This window comes from Peromyscus eremicus, chromosome 17, assembly GCF_949786415.1.
Source record: "Peromyscus eremicus chromosome 17, PerEre_H2_v1, whole genome shotgun sequence".
NCBI classification, from domain to species: Eukaryota; Metazoa; Chordata; class Mammalia; order Rodentia; family Cricetidae; genus Peromyscus; species Peromyscus eremicus.
In genome coordinates, this window is record NC_081433.1 from 49,597,247 (window position 1) to 49,619,293 (window position 22,047).

The window sequence follows — 22,047 nt, forward strand, 5'->3', positions numbered from 1 at the left end:
AGGGGAGCAGGAGGTCCCAGCTCGATCAGGAGCAGAGTGGGAGAACGGAGAGGGAGATACCATGATGAATAAATAGATTTTTTTTTTTAAAAAGTATATGTTCCATACCAAAATTTCTTTACATTTTCATTTCTTCTAATTAGATTTTTTAAAATGTTAATTTGTAGATAATTTTCAAGACATGTAGTCATTCCAAATGGTGTTTATATTTGCAACCCATGTTTAACAATTCTAATATAGACATGCATAACTTGTCTGATTTCTTGGGGCTAAAACTAATGTTGGCCATGGGGTAAGAGGGCAAACATACTTATCTTTGTGCAACTAGGTAGATATCACATAGAATAATCACAAAAAGGAATACACACTTAGGTGAACTTGCAAAAATAGTGTTTTGTCGATTGGTCACACACTATTCTTTGAGAATGAAGGAAATGGTGAGCTGAATTAATGACATTGTGGAAGGTCCCTTACTTTTGACTAGGACTGAAAAGAAACCCAGTGTATAATCAGTGTCTTTGTATAGCTGACGGAATCACATAATATGTTTTCTTCATTTTCAGTTAATAGTCGATATAAATGAACTGCATGCTCTGGGAATTTCGGATTCCCACTGTCGATATCCAGATGATAGACTCCACCTCTCGTAGTCTGAGTAACGGAAAAGTGGCTCAGATGATAGATACAGGCTTTTAGGCCATAGGCAAGGTCATTGCACTTGGAATGTGCCATAACTTATTTTTAAAACACTTAACCTAACGCAAATTCACTGTTCAACAGAGTGCACACACTTAAAGTGGTAAAAATGATTTTATAAGGTACATTTTATGACAATAAAAGAAAATTATGAAAATTTCAAACATTGATAGAAAAAAGTAAAGGCATAGCAATCAAATAGGTAGAAATTATCAAAGCCATAACTAGGGAATGGAGTAAAAAGAAACCCCAGTTCTGGAGCGGTTTAGGTTTTTGAAGCAGGGTTTCACTGTCTCCTCAACTCTGCTGGAATGCTTGCTCTTTCTTTGCTCCCGAAGAGCTGAGAAAGTGTTGGCTAGAACCCTGGCTGAGATATTAAATAAATGCTTGTTGTTTCCTTGAATGATTCATTTTTAAATTAAAGACCGTTCCCCCAAGAAGTATAAAGCATCTTTTATATTCAAATTTACAATAGTTTATGTGTGTTTTAAATTTTTCAGCTTGAGAATGGTCACTAATATATATTATAATATATCCTAATATAATAATATCATGTTTATTCAGATAAATTTAAGATAGTGCGTGTTGTGGTTTTGTTGTTTCTGTTGGTAGGTTTTTTAATTGTTGTTTTTCTTGAAGGCTGCTGGTCCTATACCACCACCAGAGGGAGCTCCGGGAACACGTTTTAGTGTTTGGGCTCATTTTTGTTTTGCTTGTTTTTTGAGTGACAGAAAACGAAACAATTTCCTTAGTACAGTGTTTCTGTTTATCTCTTCGGTATAGTAATAACATTCTGAAAATACTCAGACTCTCTCAGAGGAACAGCTGGAATTTTTATTCCATAAATACTTGAATAGTCTCTATGTAAGGTGATAGAGAAGATCAAGAGGAGTATAGTCTTTGCTTCCATGTAACTTACGTCTTAAACATCCTCCTCTTGGACTAAGGCTGCTTCCTTGGGCTGAGCCTCACTCAGCAGGTGAAGGAAGGTGCTTTCAGCAAAAGCTGACGACCTGCCTTTGCTCGCTGCAGCCCACATAATGGGGGAAGGAGGGCCTCAACCCCACTGTTGTCCTCTGTGCTCCACAGAAGCCTGTGTACATCATAGACACAGTAACAGGTCAAATTAGTAAGCGAGGCATTCATACCACAGAGCTCTTACTACGTCAGTTCTTCTCCCTTTTTCCTTCAGTCTCTCAGGGTGTCCTTGAACTTATTTTCCTGAAAGTTAGAATTGTAGATGTGCACCACTAGTTCATTAACATTAATACTATTTAATCGTTTGATTTTTGTGGTATACAAATTTTGAAGCTAGTGCTAATAGCTACATAGAGTTTAGCTGTGGAGGGTGTCAAAATAAAGAATAAATAAGTAGAATATTTACTAAAATTAAACATGTCTTTTTTAGCTATATAGTATTAACATATACCATAAAGGAAAACTGATAGTTGTAACTGAATTAAAAAACAGCAGCTATAATAAACATGATATACCAAGAATTTATCTGAGATTATGTGGACAGTGAGAATGTTAAAGGAAATATTCTTAGCCTTTGAAGGAGCAGAAATTAAGAGAGATGGACAATCCATGTGAGAACCTGAGTTTTCTACGTTCTTTGGTGGAATATAAATTGGTGCAGCCTTTGGGGAGGTCATAGTTCTCAAAATATAAATTATGTTACTCTTTAATTCCACTTCTTTTTTAAAAATTGCTCTTCTAGGAGACTTGAGTATGACACAAGGAGGTATATATATAAAAGTTCCTTACAGCATATAGAATAGGAAAATTTAAGTTTTAAACTTAAGATTTTAAAATCAACCCAAAATCTATCCCCAGAATAATGGTTAAATAAATTAATTCTAGACTATTTCCTTGTTAATTTATTACCACATTGTGGTGAATTATTACCATAATGTGGAATTGTCAAGACACATTATTAAAAATACTTTGCGGGCTGGAGAGATGGCTCAGCGGTTAAGAACACTGGTTGTTCTTCCAGAGGTCCTGAGTTCCACATGGTGGCTCACAGCCATCTATAATGAGATCTGGTGCCCTCTTCTGACCTGCAGGCATACATGCAGGCAGAACACTGTATACATAATAAAATAAATCTTTAAAAAAAAAAAAAAAACTTTGCTTTCAAATAACACATTTTATAAAAAATGTAAAAGCTAAAATTATGAGTATATATATTTATATATGTATGTATATATGTGAGATTGTAAAACTGTCTAGAAGGATGCTCATGAAAATATCGATACTGATTATCTCCAAGAGTGAAGCAGCTACGAATTTTTATTGAGTTTTATGTAGTGAACATATATTGTATAATTTATTTTTTAAAAAAATATATTTATTTTTGGGCTTTCAAAGTGATGTTTCATTGTAGTATTAGAATGTTTAAAATTAGCATTCCTTGGTGGACTAGCTCATGAGGCCCCATCCCTAGTTGAGGAAATACTAGCAGGTTGATGGCTGCTGGAGGAGGGAGTCACTTTTCTTTGGGTATGTGCCCCTAGTATGTTGCTGATGCTTCATGGGGTAGCCCCACACCTATTCATATATGGACATTTGGACTCAGTTATAAAAAGCGAAAAGGACAGGAAATTGAGAGAAGTGTGTGTTTTGAGGGGGGCATCCAGGAGGAGTTGGTGGGGAGAAGTGTACATGATCAAAATCATGGTTGGGGGTGGGATCAAAGACATGTTGGAGATGAGAATTGGGGGGTGTACATGATTAAAATATACTATATACATTAATGAAATTCTCATTAAGTACAAATACTTTAAAAATACGTGTGTGAAGACAAACTAGTTGGTGATAAGGAACTCCATTCCGTGTTTGAGTGTCATGTTCCAGGTTGTTTAGGAAGGGGCGTATCAAAGAGTAGTGTCTTTCCAAATCTAATCCATTTGAAAGAGTTATGACTATATTGGCTTTACCTTTTCTTTCTTTAAACTTCCATAGAATGTTTTTGTAATTTCCAAAGAGTCTCTTAAATCTATATCTAATTTGTAGCTTTACTTTTTGTTTAGGCCCATCAAATTCCAGTGAAGAAAATGAATTCTGGAGAAGAAAGAAGGAAGATGTTTGAGGTATAAAGATATATATCTGCTTATTTTAAAGCTTTACAAAACAGTTCCTATGACAACAGCAGAAGCCACTAACGTTATAGAGCAGTGGTTCTCCACCTTCCTGACTCTGTGACCCTTTAATACAGTTTCTTGTGCTGACCCCCACCATAAAATTCTTTGTTACTTCATAACTGTAATGTTGCTACTGTTATGAATTGTAATGTAAATATCTATGTTTTCTGATGGTCTTAGGCATACCCTATAAAAAGGCCGTTTAACCCCAGTGGTCATGACCTACAAATTGAGAACCCCTGTTGTAGAGCCTCTGAAGTTTTCTGCCTTGTCTCTCTGAAACACATACTCAAGCATCTTTGTTTTGTTCAGTCTTTAATTCTCCTCATCTCTTTGGGTATACCTCTCTTGTTGATACACTTGCTTCATGAAAAAATAAACAAGTAGAAATTGTTGATACAAGTGTTCTCCTTTTGTTTAAGGAAGCCGCAAAAAAAAGAAGGTTGGAGTTTATTGAGAAAGAGAAGAAGCACAGGGATCAGGTAGCTTTTGGTCTTGTTCTTCTCGGTTTGCCTAGGTGCAGATGTAAGACCTGGCTCTGAGAGTGTGTCTGATTGTTACAGATTAGTTTCATGAAGGCCGAGCAGGTGAAGAGGCAAGAGAAGCAGCGGGTAAGAGGAGCCTCCATCCCCACAGTGCACTTCTCCCTCCCCACACATGATTGTAAAGAAAGTACACTGATTGAATTTTATTGCTAAATGTATTCTATGTGTTTTATATTAAGTAGTTGAAATGGTATTTTGTTTATTTCTTTTCCCCTGAAAGTTGGAGAGAATAAATAGGGCCAGGGAACAAGGATGGAGGAATGTTTTAAGGGCTGGTGGAAGCGGTGAAGTAAAGGTAGGCATTTGATACCAATGGAGCTACACTCCTCTTGTCTGTCTCCAGTTTCATCTCATTCTCTAAAGTCTGTATACCTAGCTGCATTGCTTTCTTGGCATACCGATAATGTTTATCTAGCATTCTGATTTATTCCTTACCTCTGTGTATTTGATAGCTATTAATTAGTTAATATGTGATTTCTTACCTCTGTGTATTTGATAGCTAATTAATTAATATGTGACATTTATAAAAGTTAAAACTTTCATGTGAAGGCTGTAATACAGTTCCTTTCAGGGGAATCTCACAAATTAAATACAAAATCAGATATGCTCATTAGAATTTTTTATGTAACCTTGAAAATTAGGTTCCCAGAAGATTTTAATTGGTCACTGCTAGACTCTCCAGGATACCGGTACCCACCCCCTACCATGCTCTCCCTGCCCTACTTAAGCTGAAGAGCAGAACTAATTTCCTAAGTGTGTGTTGCCTGCTGATCCTCATGTCTTTGCACTGGTTCTTTTCTCCTCCTCTTTTCCGCTCGCACCTCTGCTGCATTCACTCACCTGGATAACCAATTGCCTGAACAGCCATTTACCTAGATTCTTGAGTTCACACATTCCCTTTGAGCAAGTCTGACTCTGTACCTTGGCAAGTTAACTTTTCTGAGTTTATTTTCAGTGCCTAGAGCTTTTCTCCAAGGGCTCAGATCGGAATGTCTTTGCCCATCTTTGTTCTGTCTTCTACTTCCCCTACTCGTTTTGAAAAGTACCAGCCTATACTTAGACTGGTAAGCGGAATCCTGAAACAGCCACTGGGATCCCTTCCCTAGTGTGTCTGTCACCTTGTGTTCTCTCCCCTTGAGCTGTAAGTAGCACTTGTTATTGAGTAGTCAGGGAAGGGAGAAGACGTGTAGGGAAATAAATCTACCACCCCCGACCTGGAAGGGAGCAAACATGGGCATGGCAAGAAAGTGTGGATGACTTCTGGATTACAACAGTGATCTCTAGCCAACAGCTAAGGGGAAATGAACTCCCTAGAACCAGTGAGCTCTGAGATCCTGAGCCTCACATATGAATGTAGCCCTGGCTGACAGCTAAATATACCTGCCTTAAATCATATACCTATCTGAATCAGGGAACCCAGGAGATGATAAAGAGATATTGTTTTCAGCTGCTTAGTTTGTGATCTTTTTTTTTTTTTGCACAGCAATAGGAAGTGGGTGCACTTCATTTGTATTATCATTTTTATTTGGACAGTGAGCCAGCTGTTGCTCAGCTTTCGATTAAACTGTCAGTTCACTTGTCTGCTCCCATTAGCCTCTCCGTGTTGAAACAGACAGTAGGTGGCTGTCAAAATGACTTACTTCCCAATCTTGTCTCTTCTCTCAAAGTTATGATGTGGTCAAAATGTGTTTTGTTTGTTTCACCTAGATGGATATACTGTCTTCAATTTGTGTTGTTTTTCTCTCTTTTGAGGTGTTCTTCATATTACATATCAATAATTCATAAGAATCTTTTTTCCCAAGTCAGTACTAAAGTAAACATTACATAGTATTTTAAGTAATTCAGTTTTCTATGAGTAGCACTTATTACTTCCTGATCAATAAGAAATAACTAAGAATTTGGTCCTTGGTTAAAAATTAGCTGACCCCGTATTTAACTGTGGGCTCAGGAGTCTTGTCCAACGTTTTTTGTACCAAATTCACCATCAGTATTGAGATTTTGATGGTTGCTTCCTTACTCCTTTAAAAATAATTTTTTTAGATTTATTTTGTTTTTATGTGTGTGTGTGTTTTGCCTGCATGTATGTATGTACATGCATGGACCTCATGCGTGCTGTTGGCCACAGAGATCTGAAGAGGGTGTCACATCCTCTGTAGCTGGAGTTACAGTTGTTTATGAGCCACCATGTGGGGGCTGGACCAAACACAGGGTTTCTGCAAGAGCAGCAAGTTCTAACTGAGTGAGTGAATTCTCCAGCCCCATTTTCCATACTCCTTGACAAAAACATAGTGAAATATTTTCATCTCCACCTCAGCCAGCTGAGCCCCTGCTGTGTTCCCATAATGCCTGCTGCGCCACTGTGGCGCTTTTTTTTTTTTTTTTTTTAAATTTTATTTTTTGGTTTTTTCGAGATAGGGTTTCTCTGTGTAGCTTTGCGCCTTTCCTGGAACTCACTTGGTAGCCCAGGCTGGCCTCGAACTCACAGAGATCCGCCTGGCTCTGCCTCCCGAATGCTGGGATTAAAGGTGTGCGCCACCACCGCCCGGCCGCTTTTTTTTTTTTTTTTTTTTTTAATGTGCATTGGTGTTTTGCCATGGGTGTCAGGACCCCTGGAACTGGAATTAGAGACAGTTGTGAGCTGCCATGTGGGTGCTGGGAATTGAACCCCGGTCCTCTGGAAGAACAGTCAATACTCTTAACCACTGAGTCATCCCTCCAGCTCTGGCACTATGGCTCTTATAAGATGATAAATTTTTGTTTGTTTGTTTTTTGGTTTTTCAAGACAAGGTTTCTCTGTGTATCCTTGACTGTCCTGGAACTCACTGTGTAGACCAGGCCGGCCTCAAACTTAGAGATCGGCCTGCCTCTACCTCCCTAGTGCTTGGATTAAAGGAGTACACCCCACTGCCTGGCAAGATGATGAATTTTATAAATCTTGTTTGGTAATGTAACAGCATTTTTGAATAGTTAGGTACTATGTCTTTAATAATGTTTATTTCACTTTATAGAATTCTATAATGCTTCCACAATAAAGAGTAAATTCTGTTAGTGTCTGTACCCATTCCTAAGTTTAAAATATTTACTATGTCAGGCCGTTTGATTCTGCACAGTTGCTAAGGACCTGGAGTTACAGTGTAATGTGAATCAAATTAAGGAAATTCCTAAAGGAGAGATGAATGAAAACCAAAAATTAAGATAATTCAAAATTAGTAATTTTATTATATATAGACATTGATACTCAAAAGTACAAATATCTGACTTTATTGGACAATTGCAAAATCCAAGACGACTTGGCTGCTTGTGGCTTTTTTGTTTATTTAGTTTTGGAGTAGTTTTGTTTTGTCTTGTTCTGTTTGAGGAAGGGTTTCATGTAACCCAGCCTGGCCTTCCTTAAAGTTACTACTAGAGAACATTATGAGAAGCAGGAGGATTAAGATTGATGATAGACTGTCTCCCCTAGAAATGGCTGCATAAGTAAGGCCAGAACAATGGCACTATCAATGTACAAAGTAATGCAGAAGGAGAGAAATTTTGTGGGGTCTCACCCCAAGACGGAACTACAGGCAACTAATGACTGCTGGAAGAAGGAGAATTAGCTTCTCCCAGAGATTAACTCTCTTATTGGTTGCTCAGTGCAGAGAGGTCAGCCCTGAAACAATATGCACACACACAGCAGAAGCAGAATGCAAACATGTGTATACACACACACACACACACACACACAAACACACACGCAAGTGTTCGTTCACCACCCCTCTCCCAAAACAATGAAGAAAAAGAAGCTTTGGAGAGGAATTGGGGCTGGAGGGGAGGAAAGTGATGTAGTTCTATTTTAATTACAAACTTTTTTTTTTTAAAAGAAAATTAGCACTAGAAAAGTAAAATAAATGTTTCCTTTAAGAAGAGTCAAGGTAGAATCGTGCAAATCCATGCCATAGCAATAGAAAGCAGTTAAGTGGTTTTTCATTGACTGAAGGAGCATGAGGGATCTATCCTGGAGTGATTGTGATTGTGGCAGTGGCTACATGAATAAGCACATTCATCAGTGCTTATCACAAACTAGTACTGGAGAGGTTGCTCCAGTGTGTAAAGGTACTCACCACCAATCCTCATGACCTGAGTTGGGTCCCTAGGATTCACATAGTGGAAGGAGAAACCTGACTCCTGTGTGTTGTCCTCTGAGCTCTGCACGTGCTCCATACCTCACAGACACACAGATGTCTAAAGACAAAATGTTAAAAATACTCATCAACCTGTGCTTGTAATCAGTCAACTTTATTGTGTATAAGCTGTGCTTCAGGAAAGCTGATTGTTGGATTGTGTATCAGCATTCTAACACAGTGTTTTGACATTTTGCATAGGCATCTTCAGAGATACTTACCTACTTTCACTATATTAGAAAGAAACATTAGAATTATTTAAAGTCAAGATCTTACCATTGAGCTGAGTATCAGTTTTGTAGAAGATGTGATCACATTTTAACAGAATTCTGACTTTTTTTTAAAAGATTTATTTATTATGTATACAGTGTTCTGCCTGCATGTGAGCCTGTCTGTGAGAAGAGAGCACCAGATCTCATTATATAGATGATTGTGAGCCACCATGTGGTTGTTGGGAATTAAACTCAGAACCTCTAGAAGAGAAGTGCTCTTAAACTCTAAGCCATCTCTCCAACCCGAATTCTGACTCTTGTTTTTTTTTTTCTCGAGCCAGGGTTTCTCTGTGTAGTTTTGGTGCCTGTTCTGGATCTCGCTTTGTAGACCAGGCTGGCCTCAAACTCACAGAGATCCGCCTGTCTCTGCCTCCCGAGTGCTGGGATTAAAGGCGTGCACCACCGCCACCTGGCCCGAATTCTGACTCTTAAAGTGACTGTTTTTAAATTTTTATTTTTACATCTGTGTATGTGCATGCAGGGGTGAGTTTGTGGGTATAGACCCAAAGAAGGTATCAGATTTCCTGGAGCTGGAGTGACAGGTAGTTCTAAGCCACTGATACGAATGGGTGCTGGGAACCACACTCTGGTCCTCTGGAAGAGTAGCATACCCTCTTACCCCCTGAGCCATCTCCCCAGCCCCTTAAAGAACAAATTTTGAAATGTATGGGGTATTTGAGAAGACCTCTGTGATGGAGCCATTTAATTATCTTTCTGATTTCTATCAACTTTTATCCTGTTATTTTAATGTCTTTTATTCTTTTGAACTGATTTTTAAAATATACTTTCTCATAAAATTTTATGTATGGTATCAAAATGTTAAGACAAATCTCCTCTCATTGGAATTCCTGGAAGCTTCTTTTATTGGATTCTAATGTTAGTTTTGGTTTTTTGGTGTGTGTGGGGGGAGCGGGAGGGCGGGCAGCGCATGTTGAGACAGGGTTTCTCTGCATAGCCCTAGCTGTCCCAGAACTTACTTTGTAGATCAGTCTGGTCTCGAACTCAAAGATCTGCCTGCTTCAGCCTTCAGAGTATTGGGATTAAAGGTGTGCACCAACACCGCCTAACTGTTCTAATATTAGTAGTTTTAAAAGGCCACCATTCATCTTTTCTCTCTTGATTTCAGTACTGTTAGACTCTACATGTGAGATCATTTGATTTTTCTCTTTTCAGTGAACTTCTTCCAAATTTCTATAGTCTTACACTTTTCATTTGCATTCATCTCTTAACCATTTCCAACAGCTTTCTTTACTGTGAGTTCTTCTGTCTTGAGTCCTTAGAGTTTTACCTTTATCAGTTGGTCATTTCTGCAGAAAATCCACAAGTCTGTTCAGCACTTACCTTTCCATTGACTCCTTTTCTTCTTGTTTTTCTGCCTTGCTGTCACCCAGCAGCCCTCTAACCAGCTTTTCTGGTTTTGTCTGCATTTCTGCTTCTGTGTGTAGTATCGACTTACTGACCTTAAAATGTTTCAGTGCACTGGAAGGTTTAGAAATGCTTTCTGTTGTTCATTTCATGACTTCGTTCTTCCAGGCCCAATAGTGCTTTGCTCTAACCCTTTCTTTCCGGTGTTTAATGCCCTGCTGTCTTCCTTATAACTGTGTTTGTAGTCTTCCTTCCCTCCTCTCCCTACTACAGCATGCACACAAAGCACATGCGTGTTTCATGTTAGTTACCTGACTCTTTCCCCTTTTTTTTTTTTAACAGTATTGTCCATGCTAGGTTATTTAATATCTTTCTCCAGGACTTTAAAATAAAATAGATTTTTACCTATGGCCATTATTTTTTCCTGGTTTGTGAATCTCCTTACTTCAGAGGGCAACTACTTCATTTGTTCATTCACCATATGACTGGAATGCTGCTTTACTTTTGGTTTTTTTCCAACTTGTTTGAAAACTATTAAGAGCAAATATGTTTTTCCTCTTTTATATGCATATGAAATATATTTAAGTCATGTATTTATCTTCATATCTTCTTGGTGAATAGACTTGGAGTGTATCAAAAGTCACATTTTGTTAAATAAGTTTTTTAACTGTGATATAAACAAATTCTGCTTGACTTCTAAACCATACATTTAAACTTCATAGAACTGAATCATATAAAATGTAGGATATAAACATGTTTCAAAAGCTTCATAATTAAGTTTAGGTTTTCCCATATTTTTATGAGGTTAGTGACATCTTAATGTTTTTGTTTGTCACATTGTTATTTACTGTCAGCAAGACTACTCCGAGAACACTGATTGCTTATGTAGGAAAACATTTTACTTTTGGCTATGTCTTTATTAGTATGTCATAACTAGGTAATCACTATTTTTAAAGTTAAGTGTTGAAAGTGACTTTTTCTTTAAGGATGGCTCAGGCCTCTTAGGTCCTATGCGATAAACCTGGCGTGTAAGAGCTCTTTGTTTAATTCCCAGACTCCCTTTTTTGGCAGTGGAGGGGCTGTCTCTCCATCTCCTTGCTCTTCTCGAGGGCAGTACGAACATTACCACGCCATTTTCGATCAAATGCAGCGACTAAGAGCAGAAGATAACGAAGCGAGATGGAGAGGAGGCATCTATGGTCGGCGGCTTCCAGAAAGGTATGGCTGTGCTCTGTGAAGTTACTTGTGCATTGCTTCAGAGAAGCTAATGGAAGTTACTGTGAGTGTTTATCTGCAGAGGCATTCCACCTGGAGTTCGTCCAGGATTTCCCAGTGGGGCTGCAGGTCACCACCATTTCCCTGATGCCCATGCTATTAGAACAACTGTGAAGACTGGAGGTCGTGTCTAAACAAGCCAATGCAAACAGCTTGGACTGTGATGATCCGTGCATTTGTCCTGTGTGTAATTGTGTCTTTATCTACACTTGTCGATGATTTTTCCAATGTTTACACAGAACATTGTTTGCTCCCTAGATATTATAAATCTTCAAGTGCAAATTTGACCCTTGATTACATTATGACAAATGTGTAACTCTTCAATTCAGCCTGATTATTGTGGCTTATTTTAATGCTGAGACAGAACATACTGTTTAAAGGAACATGTGATAACTGTCTGCCAACATATGGCTGTAATAATTTCATCCACTTGCTTTGAGTAACTCACAGCATAAATTTAACTAGAATCACACTTTTTATAAAGCTCCAAAGCTTATTTATTTTTCTCATTTCCACTTTTCTCTTTGTTGTCCTAAAATGTTTCCTCTTCACATCGCTCTCTTTGACTGGACTCCTGGAGCTCGGCCTGGTGCTCGGTTGTGGATCTCTGCATCTGCTTCCATCAGTTACTGGATGAAGGCTCTATGATGACAGTTAGGGTATTCACCAATCTGATTACCAGGGTAGGCCAATTCAGGCACCCTCACCACTGTTACTAGTAGTCTAATCTGGGGTCGTCCTTGTGGATTCCTGGGAATTTCCCTGGCACTCAGTTTCTCCCTTACCCCATAATCTCTCTATCAAGACATCTCTTTCATTGCTCTCCCACTCCATCCCTCCCCCAGCTTGACCATCCCATTCCCTCATGTTCTCATCCCCCATCCCCTCCCCTTTATTGCCCCCCTCAACCCCAATTTACTCATGGGGATCTCTTGTTTCCCCTTCCGAAGGTGATCTGTACATCCCTTTTAGAGTCCACCTTGTTTCCTAGCTTCTCTGGAGCTGTGGGTTGTAGCCTGATTATCCTTTGCTTTATGTCTAGTATCCACTTATGAGTGATTACCTACCATGTTTGTCTTTCTGAGTCTGGGTTACCTCACTCAGGATAATATTTTCTAGTTCCATCTAATGAGATGATCATGTGGTTTTGTTCTTTCAGTTTGTTTATATGATGGATTACACTGACAGATTTTCATATGTTGAACCATCTCTGGATCTCTGGGATGAAACCTACTTGATCATGATGGATTTTTTTTTTTATTGTGTTCTTGGATTTGGTTTGCCAATATTTTATTGAGTATTTTTGCATCAATGTTCATGAGAGAGATTGGTCTGTAATTCTCTTTCTTTGTTGCATGTTTGTGTGGATTGAGTATCGGGGTAACTGTAGCCTCATAGAAAGAGTTTGGCAATGTTCCTTCTTTTTCTATTGTATGGAACAATTTGAGGAGTTTTAGTGTTAGCTCTTCTTTGAAATTCTGGTAGAATTCTTCATTGAAACCATCTGGCCCTGGACTTTTTTGATTGGGAGACTTTTAATGAGTGCTTCTATTTCCATAGGAGTTATAGGTTTATTTAAATTGTTTATCTGGTCTTGATTTAATTTGGGTATATGGTACCTCTCCAGAAAATTGTCCATTTCTTTTAGATTTTCCAATTTTGTGGAATATAGGTTTTTGAAGTATGACCTAATGATTCTCTGGTTTTCTTCATTGTCTGTTGTTAGTCTCCTTTTTCATTTCTGATTTTGTTAATTTGTATATTCTCTGCTCTTTAGTTTGGATAAGGGTTTGTCTTATCTTGTTGATTTTCTTAAAGAACCAACTCTTTGTTTCATTGATTCTTTGTACTGTTCTCTTTGTTTCTATTTCATTGATTTCAGCCCTCAATTTGATTATTTCCTGTCATCTATTCCTCCTGGGAGACCTTGCTTCTTCTTGTTCTAGAGCTTTCAGGTGTGCTGTTAAGTCAATAGTGTGAGATTTCTCCCAACTTTTTTATGTGGGCATTTAGAGCTATGAACTTTCCTTTTATGACACCTTCCTGCTTTCATAGTGTCCCATAAGTTTGGGTATGCTGTACATTCATTATCATTGAATTCTAGGAAATCTTTAATTTTTTTATTTCTTCCTTGACCCAGTGGTGATTCAGTTGAGCATTATTCAGTTTCCATGAGATTGTAGGCTTTCTGTACTTTGTGGTGGCGTTGAAATCTAACTTTAAGCCATGGTGATCTGATAAGATACAGGAGGTATTCCAATCTTTTTGTATCTTTTGAGATTTGCTTTGTGACTGAGTATGTAGTCAATTTTAGAGAAAGTTCCATGGGGTGCTGAGAAGAAGGTATATTCTCTTATGTTTGGGTGGAATGTCTATAGATGTTTATTAAGTCCATTTGAGTCATAATGTCTGTTAGTTCCCTTATTTCTCTGTTAAGTTTCTGTCTGTCAGACCTGTCCATTGATGAAAGTGGGTAGTTGAAGTCTCCCACTATTAGTGTGTGGGGTTTGATGTGCAATTTAAGCTTGTGGGTACTCTTGTATTTGGGGCATAAATGTTCAGAATTGACAGTTTTGATGGATTTTTCCTGTGATGAATATGTAATATCCTTCCCAATCTCTTTTGATTAATTTTAGTTTGAAGTCTATTTCATTAGGTATTAGGATAGCTACACCAGCTTGCTTCTTAAGTTCGTTTGACTGGAAGGACTTTTGCCAACCCTTTACTCTGAGGTAGTGTCTGTCTTTGAAGTTGAGGTATGTTTCTTTTATGTACCAGAAGGATGGATTCTGTTTTCATATCCATTCAGTTAGCCTGTGTCTTTTTATAGGAGAATTGAGTCCATTGATATTAAGGGATATTAATGACCAGTGATTGTTAATTCCTGTTACTTTTTGGTGGTAATGTTGTGTGTTTCCCTTCTTTGGTATTTGTTGGTGTGGGATTATCTATTGCCTGTGTTTTCATGGGTGCATCTAACTTCCTTGGGTTGGATTTTTCCTTCTAGTGATTTCTGTAGGGCTGGATTTATGGATAGATATTGTTTAAATCTGGTTTTATCATGGAATATTTTGTTTACTCTGTCTATGGCGATTGAGAGTTTTGCTGGGTATAATAGTCTCGACTGGCTTCCGTGGTCTCTTAGTGTCTGCATAACGTCTGACCAGGAACTTCTGGCTTTCAGAGTCTCCAATGAGAAGTCAGGTGTTATTCTGCTGGGTCTGCCTTTATATGTTATGTGGCCTTTTTCCTTTGCAGCTCTTAATATATATATTTTTTTATTCTGTATGTTTAGTGGTTTGATTATTATGTGACAAGGAGACTTCTTTTTTGGGGAGTGAGCCAATTTCATCTCCAAAGCCAGCTTGGTATATTTGGGGATTTGGGCATAGCATTTCTTACTACTTCCTGCTGGAGGGCGGCGCTGTATCTTATGGGGACACAAAGAAAATTTTAGGCTTATGGGGTAGTCCGTGAGGCTGTATTGTTTGAGCCAGTTGCCTCGAAACTGTTCTGGATGTTGGATCATCTGGGCCATGGTGTCATTGGAGACCTTTCGGGGGTCTTGGCTGGTCAAACCTGATGTATCTTAATCTGGAACAAATCCACAGCCTCTGGTTTTCTGTGGAAACAAAAGCAGAGCCTCTTTTCCAAAACAACATATCCTTATATCCAAAATTTGAAGTTAAGGTACCTTTAAAATTTACATTTTGGCATAACTCAACAGCTTTTACAATCAAATGTTTTTCTTCAGTTACGAATATCAAAGAGAACATAATCCAGATTCCTGTGTGATAGCCATCTTTACGTGGCTTATTTTTTATATTAATTTTACTGTCTCTTTAAAGACTTTATTTTTTAATACTATTTGTTTATATAACTGTATATATTCCTTTTTTTCTCTCTTTCAAGCCTACATACATTTTTACATACATTGTAAACTATTTCATCTGAATTTGTCTTATTATTGTGAACCTATTGCTTTAAACTGCAGCATTCTAATACTGAAATGGCACTGTGGCTGCTGGCTCCACCCACTTCAGCTTCCCAACATGGTGGTGGTACGTTTTCCGCCAGCTCTGGGAGCCATCAACTCTCAGAAATAGTGGGTCTATGCTCCTATCAAAGCAGCATGTAGCCCAGAAATGTTTTTTTGTTTTGTACTAGCAAAGGCTAAATCCACCGCACAGCTTAATGTGCCACTTACAGAGGCCTCATTCCCACCATACTGCAGGTTGAATGCGCACGCCAGGAACCCACCATAGTAGATAGTAGCTCAAACACACAGGCTGCTGCTAACTTTAAAGAGACAACTAGGAACTGTTTTTATCTCCGTTTTAGAATCTTTTTACTCAGGTTTTAGGTGGAAACTCTTGCCCCACGTTGGGCGCCATTTGTAGCTGGAGAATTTCTTTCCAGCTCCCACCAAGTCCCACCAGTCCTGGAGCCCACTTATAAAATAAACACACAGACTCTTATATTATTTAAACTGCTCGGCCATTAGCTCAGGCCTACCATTGTCTAGCTCTTACTCTTATACTAAGCCCATTTCTGTTCATCTATATGTTGTCACGTGTTCCGTGGCTTTACCTGTTGCCTCTACATGATGCTCCCTGAACGGCAGCTGGTGTCTCCTCCTCTCTGCCTTCCTCTCCTTTTGCTCTCACCTCTCTGCTAGTCCCGCCTATACTTCCTGTCTGGCTACTGGCCAATCAGTGTTTTATTTATACAGAGCAATATCCACAGCAAGTTTATTTGGTGTTCTGTAAGCTTATTGTATCTTCATAGACATTTCCTCTTTTAGGTTGGGAAAGTTTTCTTCTATGATTTTGTTGAATATATTCTCTGTACTTTTGAGCTGGTATTTTTCTCCTTCTATCCCTATTATTCTTAGGTTTTGTCTTTTCATGGTGTCTCAGATTCCTGGATGTTTTATGTTATGACTTTGTTGGCTTTATTGTTTTCTTTGACTAATGAATCTATTTCTTCTATCATATCTTCAATGCCAGAGATTCTCTCTTCCATCTCTTGCATTCTATTGGTTATTCTTGCATCTGTAGTTCCTGTTCATTTACTCAGATTTTCCCATTTCCAGAATTCCCTCGGTTTGTGTCTTCTTTATTGCCTCAAGTCCTGAACTATTTCCTTCACCTGTTTGATTGATATTTCTTGGTTTTCTTGACTTTCTTTAAGGGATTTATAGATTTCTTCCAATTTTTTGTTTGAAATCTTTTCCTTAATTTCTTTAAAGGAATTTTTCTTTTCCTCTTTAAAGGCCTCTATCCTCCTTAAAGTCATTTTTAAGGTCTTTTTCTTCTGCTTCTTCTACATTGGGATGTTCAGGTCTTGCTGATGTAGAACCACTAGGTTCTGGTGGTGCCATATTGCTCTTTATGTTGTTGGATATATTCTTGCACTGGCGTCTACCCATCTCTTCCTCCAATTGGTACAAATGGTGTCTGTGTCTCAGGGAGCCACTCTCGGTCCAGTCGGAGCTCTTGGTCCAATTGGAGCTGGAGGAATCTGTGTCTCAGGGAGCACCTCTTGGTCCAGTCAGAGCTTGTGGAGTCAGCAGTTGTGGTCTTGGAGGATGGGTGGGTTTGGGGAGTTGGTTGAGGCTTGTAGGTTACAGAGTCTGGTGGGGAATGGTGGTAGTCAGGCCTGCCTGCAGGAGTCCTGCCTACTGGCCTGCAACTGGGGCTGCAGTGGGTGGGAGTATGAGGGGCACTGGTTCTGCCCCTGGACCTAAAGCCTAGAGGCTGGGGTGATCTGCTAGGATAACAAAGACTCACTCCTCTGTTGTTTTTTTTTAGGAGTTGAATAGGTTAATATTTTACATTTCGGTCTCTGATACATTTTGAATTGCTTTTGTGAAGGAAATAAGATTTGTATCTAGGTTTAATTTACTTTTGCATGTGGATATCCAGTTGTTCCATATTTCTTAAAAAGACAAATCATGGCTTTCTTCAATTACCTGTGTTTTTTGGTCATAAAGATCAATTGGCTGTGTGTCGCTTACTTTGAGCCCTGTACTGTGTTCCTGATTTATTTGTCTATCCTGTAACCAGTAACCACATTGTATTTATTGCAGATGTTGTAGAGTAAATCTTAAAATCAGGTTATTTCATTACGCTAGCTTTCATCTTTCAGGACTGAGTAGCTTATTCTGGTTATTTCTTCTCCATTATAAATTTTAGATCAATTTGTTCATAGTGACAAATTTAACTTGCTGGGATTTTAACTCAGATTGTGTTGAATAAACAGATAAGTATGGGAAGAGTTGACATGTTGATATTATGAAATCTTCCTATTATGTCTGGAATATTCCTCGGTTCTTTGGTATCTTTTAGCATACTATTAGTGTTTTCTTTGTATCGCTCTTTGTGTGTTATTAACTTTGTGTCTACTATTTCATTTTAGGAGTTGCTATTGTAAATGGTAATGTACTAATATCAACTTTCACTTGTTCATTGCTGATGCATAGGCAAGCAGTTGGCTGATGTGTGCTGATCTTGTATCAGGTGGTACCTTTGCTGTGATCTCTCACTAAGTTCAGAAATTGGTTTTCTTCCCTCCTTAGACAGTCATGTCATCTGTGAACAAAATCTATTTCTTCTTTCTCAGTATGTGCATTTTTTCTCTCCTACATTAGGTAGTACTTTGTTGTGATATTAGATAGTTCCCCAATATGTTAACAAACAGTGGCAAGAAACAAACATTCTGATACATGCTTCGCATCACTAAGTATTATGCTAACTGACTGGACATGGTGGCACACAACTTTTATCCTAGCGTTTTGGAGGTATAGGCAGGTGAATCTCTTGCATTTAAGGTCAGCCTGGTCTACATAGCAAGTTCCGGGCCAACCAGGGTATATCTTTTTTTATTGAGAATTTTTGTGTTTATGAGCAATATTTCTTTACTATTTTAGGGTCTCTGGAATTATACCAATGTTCTTTTTTTATATTAGACATTAATAATTTGTGTCTCATCTCTCTTACTCCTCACCTTGTTGGTGACTTATCGAATTATTTCATCCTTTCCAATAACCAGTTTTTGGGATTACAGTTTTGTAATCTGTTGATTTGCTTTGTTTGTTAGTGTCGTGGTCCCATGAGACATCCCTTGAACTTCTGATCCTTTTGCCTCTACCGCCTGAGTCCTGGGATTGCAGGCATGTGCCATCACACCCAATTACAACTTTAATTATTATTTTCCTTCTACTTCCTATATTTAGTGGCTTTTCTCACTGTAATGTCCTAAATTAAAAATGATGGTTGATTTTAGATCTTTTATAATATTTATATTCAGTGCTACACATTTCCCAATAAACATGACTTTCTCCATTTCCTTTATGTTCTCTCTATGTGTATACTTATATTTAAGGTGGGTTTTTTTATAGTCTGTAATTAATGGGGTTTTCTTTTTGACACCTCCATTTCTGACAGTCTCTATTGTTTGTATTTAAAGGAATTATTGATATATTCTGGTCAGTGTGTACCATATTTGTTATGTTTCTTCAACCATGCCATGTTTCTTTCTTCCCTGTTTTTGAGTTCTATATTTTCCCTGCTTTTTGTGGTTTAAATTGAGCATTTATGTGATCCCATTCTTAGTATGTCAATTACATGCTTCCTTTGTAAACTTTTCCTTAGAGGATGGATGTCTTAGATTTTGCAGTAGACATGTAAAACAAACCTAAGTCCTCTTTTACATTATGTTTATGCCTTATAACCTCACAGTGTTTCTAATTCCTCCCTGCCATCCATTTTATTATTCCTGTCATTTGTGTCACATCTAGGTGTGCATGGATATACATAGACACATGTAATAGACCACTACGTCAGTGCTGTTACTGTAAACAAGCTCGTATCTGCTAGATTAAAGTTAGTAAAATGACTGCATCTGCACTTCCTCCTTCCCTGATGCTGCTGCTTTCTTTTACTTCTCTCAGGAGAACTTGGATAACATTTCTGTAAAGCAGGTGGAATGACAACGGATTTCTTCAGCTTTTGTCTGAGAAAGCCTTTACCTCACTTCTTGTTAGAATAATATTAGCATATAGAGGTTAAGATGGGTATTTTTTTTCTTTCACCACTTACATATTTCCCTCACTTTCTTGTTTGCTTCCTTTTGGGGAGAAGTGGATTGTAATTCTTATCTGCTCTTCTGTATGTATATGTTTTCTTCTTTCAAGACTTTGTCTTTGATTTCCCGAAGCTTGGCTGTGGTAGAGTTTTCCTTGTTCTCAGTTCCCTGGATCTTTGGTTTGATGTTTGGCACAAATTCAGGGAAGTCAGAGCCGGTATTGTTTTAACGGCATGTATGTTGCCCTTTGTAATTGTTCCACAGTTCTTGTATGTTCTGTTTGTTTGTTTTGATCTTTTCTTTGTCTTTCCATTTGGAAATGTCTTTTACCATACCCTCAGGATTAGAGATTCTTTAGCCTTGTCCAGTCCATTACTGAGCCCCTCAGAGGCGTTCTGTGTTTCCACTGTAGTGTATTTGGATTTGTGCATTTCGTTTGTTTTTTTTTTCTCATAATTTCATGCTTCTGCTTACATTATCATCTGTTCTTGCATGTTATCTACTTTTTCTTTTTCCATTAAAAATGTGCTTTTAGGAGAGGCAAGGCAGTAAGACAGGCTTTTCCTATGTTTGTCCATCTGTACCCTTCTTCTCTTACCTAGAATACCTTTGCCTCTGTCAACTTGGAGCACCTAGAACCTAGTTATTATTGTGGCCTTGGTATAGGTTGCCTAACTTACTAGTTCTGTAAAATAGAAAATAAAAATTAAATGTGAAACCTAATTGAGGATAATTTTGTCATAGAAGCTGACTTTTTAAAAACAAATATTAGCCTAAACCCCAGCCTTTGAATAGTATACTGTGAAAAACTTAGGATTGTATCATCTTAGACCAGTGGTTCTCAACCTGCCTAATGCTGCAACCCTTGAATATAGTTCCACATGTTGTGGTGACCCCCAACCTTGAAATTGTTTTTGCTACTACTTCATAACTGTAATTTTGCTACTGTTATGAATCATAATGTAAATATCTGATAGGCAGGATATCTGATATATGACCCCCCATGAAAGAATTGGTCGACCCTCCAAGGGGTTTCCACCCACAGGTTGAGAACCACTTCCTTAGGCTGTAGATCATACTTTTGAGGGCTGGAGAGAGAGCTCAGTTGGTAAATATATGTTAGATAAACTTCATTCCTATTTTGGTATAGGGACGCTTGCTCCTGAGTTACATTGTAATGAACTAACTTTATATAGTAAGCAGTTTCCTTTAAACAGGAACACAGAAACAGTTATAAATTATTCTGTTGACAAATGTGACAGACCTGCAGGAATTTAACTCTGTATTTTCCCTTGGATCAGTGGCTCAGCATTCATTAATTCAGTAGGACATAAACTATCGATAATGGTTGACTATATTAGTAATTCAGTCATCACCAACGCTGTGAAACAGATAGTAGTAGTCTTTTACAGATCAAGAATTTGAGGCAACACATAATTCAGTTTTTAAAAGTTACATATTAGTGAAAACAGAGTTGAAACTGAATTCTTCTTATTTGCTTGTGCTTTCTTTATGATATTTTTCTCTGCCTTCCTTACCAGTGACATTGGCTAGTCTGACTGTTCTTACATCTATGTCTTAATGGCACAGCTATTAGCCTCTTAACTATTGGGACCTCAAGCAGTGTACAGCTACATTTTAAGAAATGATTTGGCGCCTCTTCACATTTGTGTTTTTCTACTGCTTCACTTTTCCACATCCTCTCCTCTGTGTTCCATTCCACCAGGTATCCTTAAATAGAAAGGAAACTTAGTGAATACTCTTGTTTTCTCATCCCTATTAGCTTTCTGTCACTGGACTGTTCCGTCTGGAAACAGTGAATCATTTTTCTTGTACTTTCTTTGTTATCTAGAGTATTGCCTATTTTTATGGGGCTTTTCACCTCTTGAAGTATTTGTAATTATCTTTCAAAAAATTTAAAATCCTCTTTAGTAATAAATTTGAGTCATGAATGTAATGTATGATGTTCCCACCAATATCTTGCTGCTACTTCATGTATTTACAAAAAGAAAAGGAAAGAAAATTACCTGCCCCTTTTGCTGAGGGAATTAACAGGTTTGTCTTAGAATAACTGTTTCCCAATGAAAGAACACCACAATTGTTCTCCTTCCCGGTCAATACCATATTTGTGTTGATGTCCTTATTCCTGTTCTAACACAATTCTTAGCCCATTTTAACATCTTTGTATGTTGTTATCCTAGTCTCTAGTTTCCTGTTATATATCTCTGAGTTGTACATGTATAGTTCTTTAGTTGTTAATGTAGGACAATGCTTTCCTGATACTAAGTGTTGTACAGTATGTTTGCTTTTTTTTTTTTTTTTTTTTTTTGAGACAGAGTGACTTAGTCAGTGTTCCATTGCTGTAAAGAGACACCATGACCATGCCAACTCTTAGAAAGGAAAACATTGAATTCGGGCTGGATTATAGTTTCAGAGGTTTAGTCCATTAATATCTTGGTGGGAAGCATGGCAGCATGCCCGCAGACCTGGTGCTGGAGAA

General features: G+C 38.0%; 1 protein-coding gene across 5 annotated transcripts in view; it reads left to right on the forward strand.

Moving 5' to 3' along the window:
- Nek1 (NIMA related kinase 1) overlaps window positions 1–22,047 on the forward strand; it is a 124,240-nt gene that overhangs the window by 27,603 nt on the left and 74,590 nt on the right. For 2 of the 5 annotated variants that reach the window (XM_059244859.1, XM_059244861.1), the window contains exons 11-15: window positions 3,732–3,791; window positions 4,265–4,324; window positions 4,406–4,453; window positions 4,608–4,682; window positions 11,239–11,402. In XM_059244859.1, coding sequence (XP_059100842.1) covers window positions 3,732–3,791; window positions 4,265–4,324; window positions 4,406–4,453; window positions 4,608–4,682; window positions 11,239–11,402 — 407 coding nt within the window. The remainder of the gene's footprint in view (window positions 1–3,731; window positions 3,792–4,264; window positions 4,325–4,405; window positions 4,454–4,607; window positions 4,683–11,238; window positions 11,403–22,047) is intronic. The other 3 variants (XM_059244860.1, XM_059244863.1, XM_059244864.1) reach the window with 2 other exon arrangements.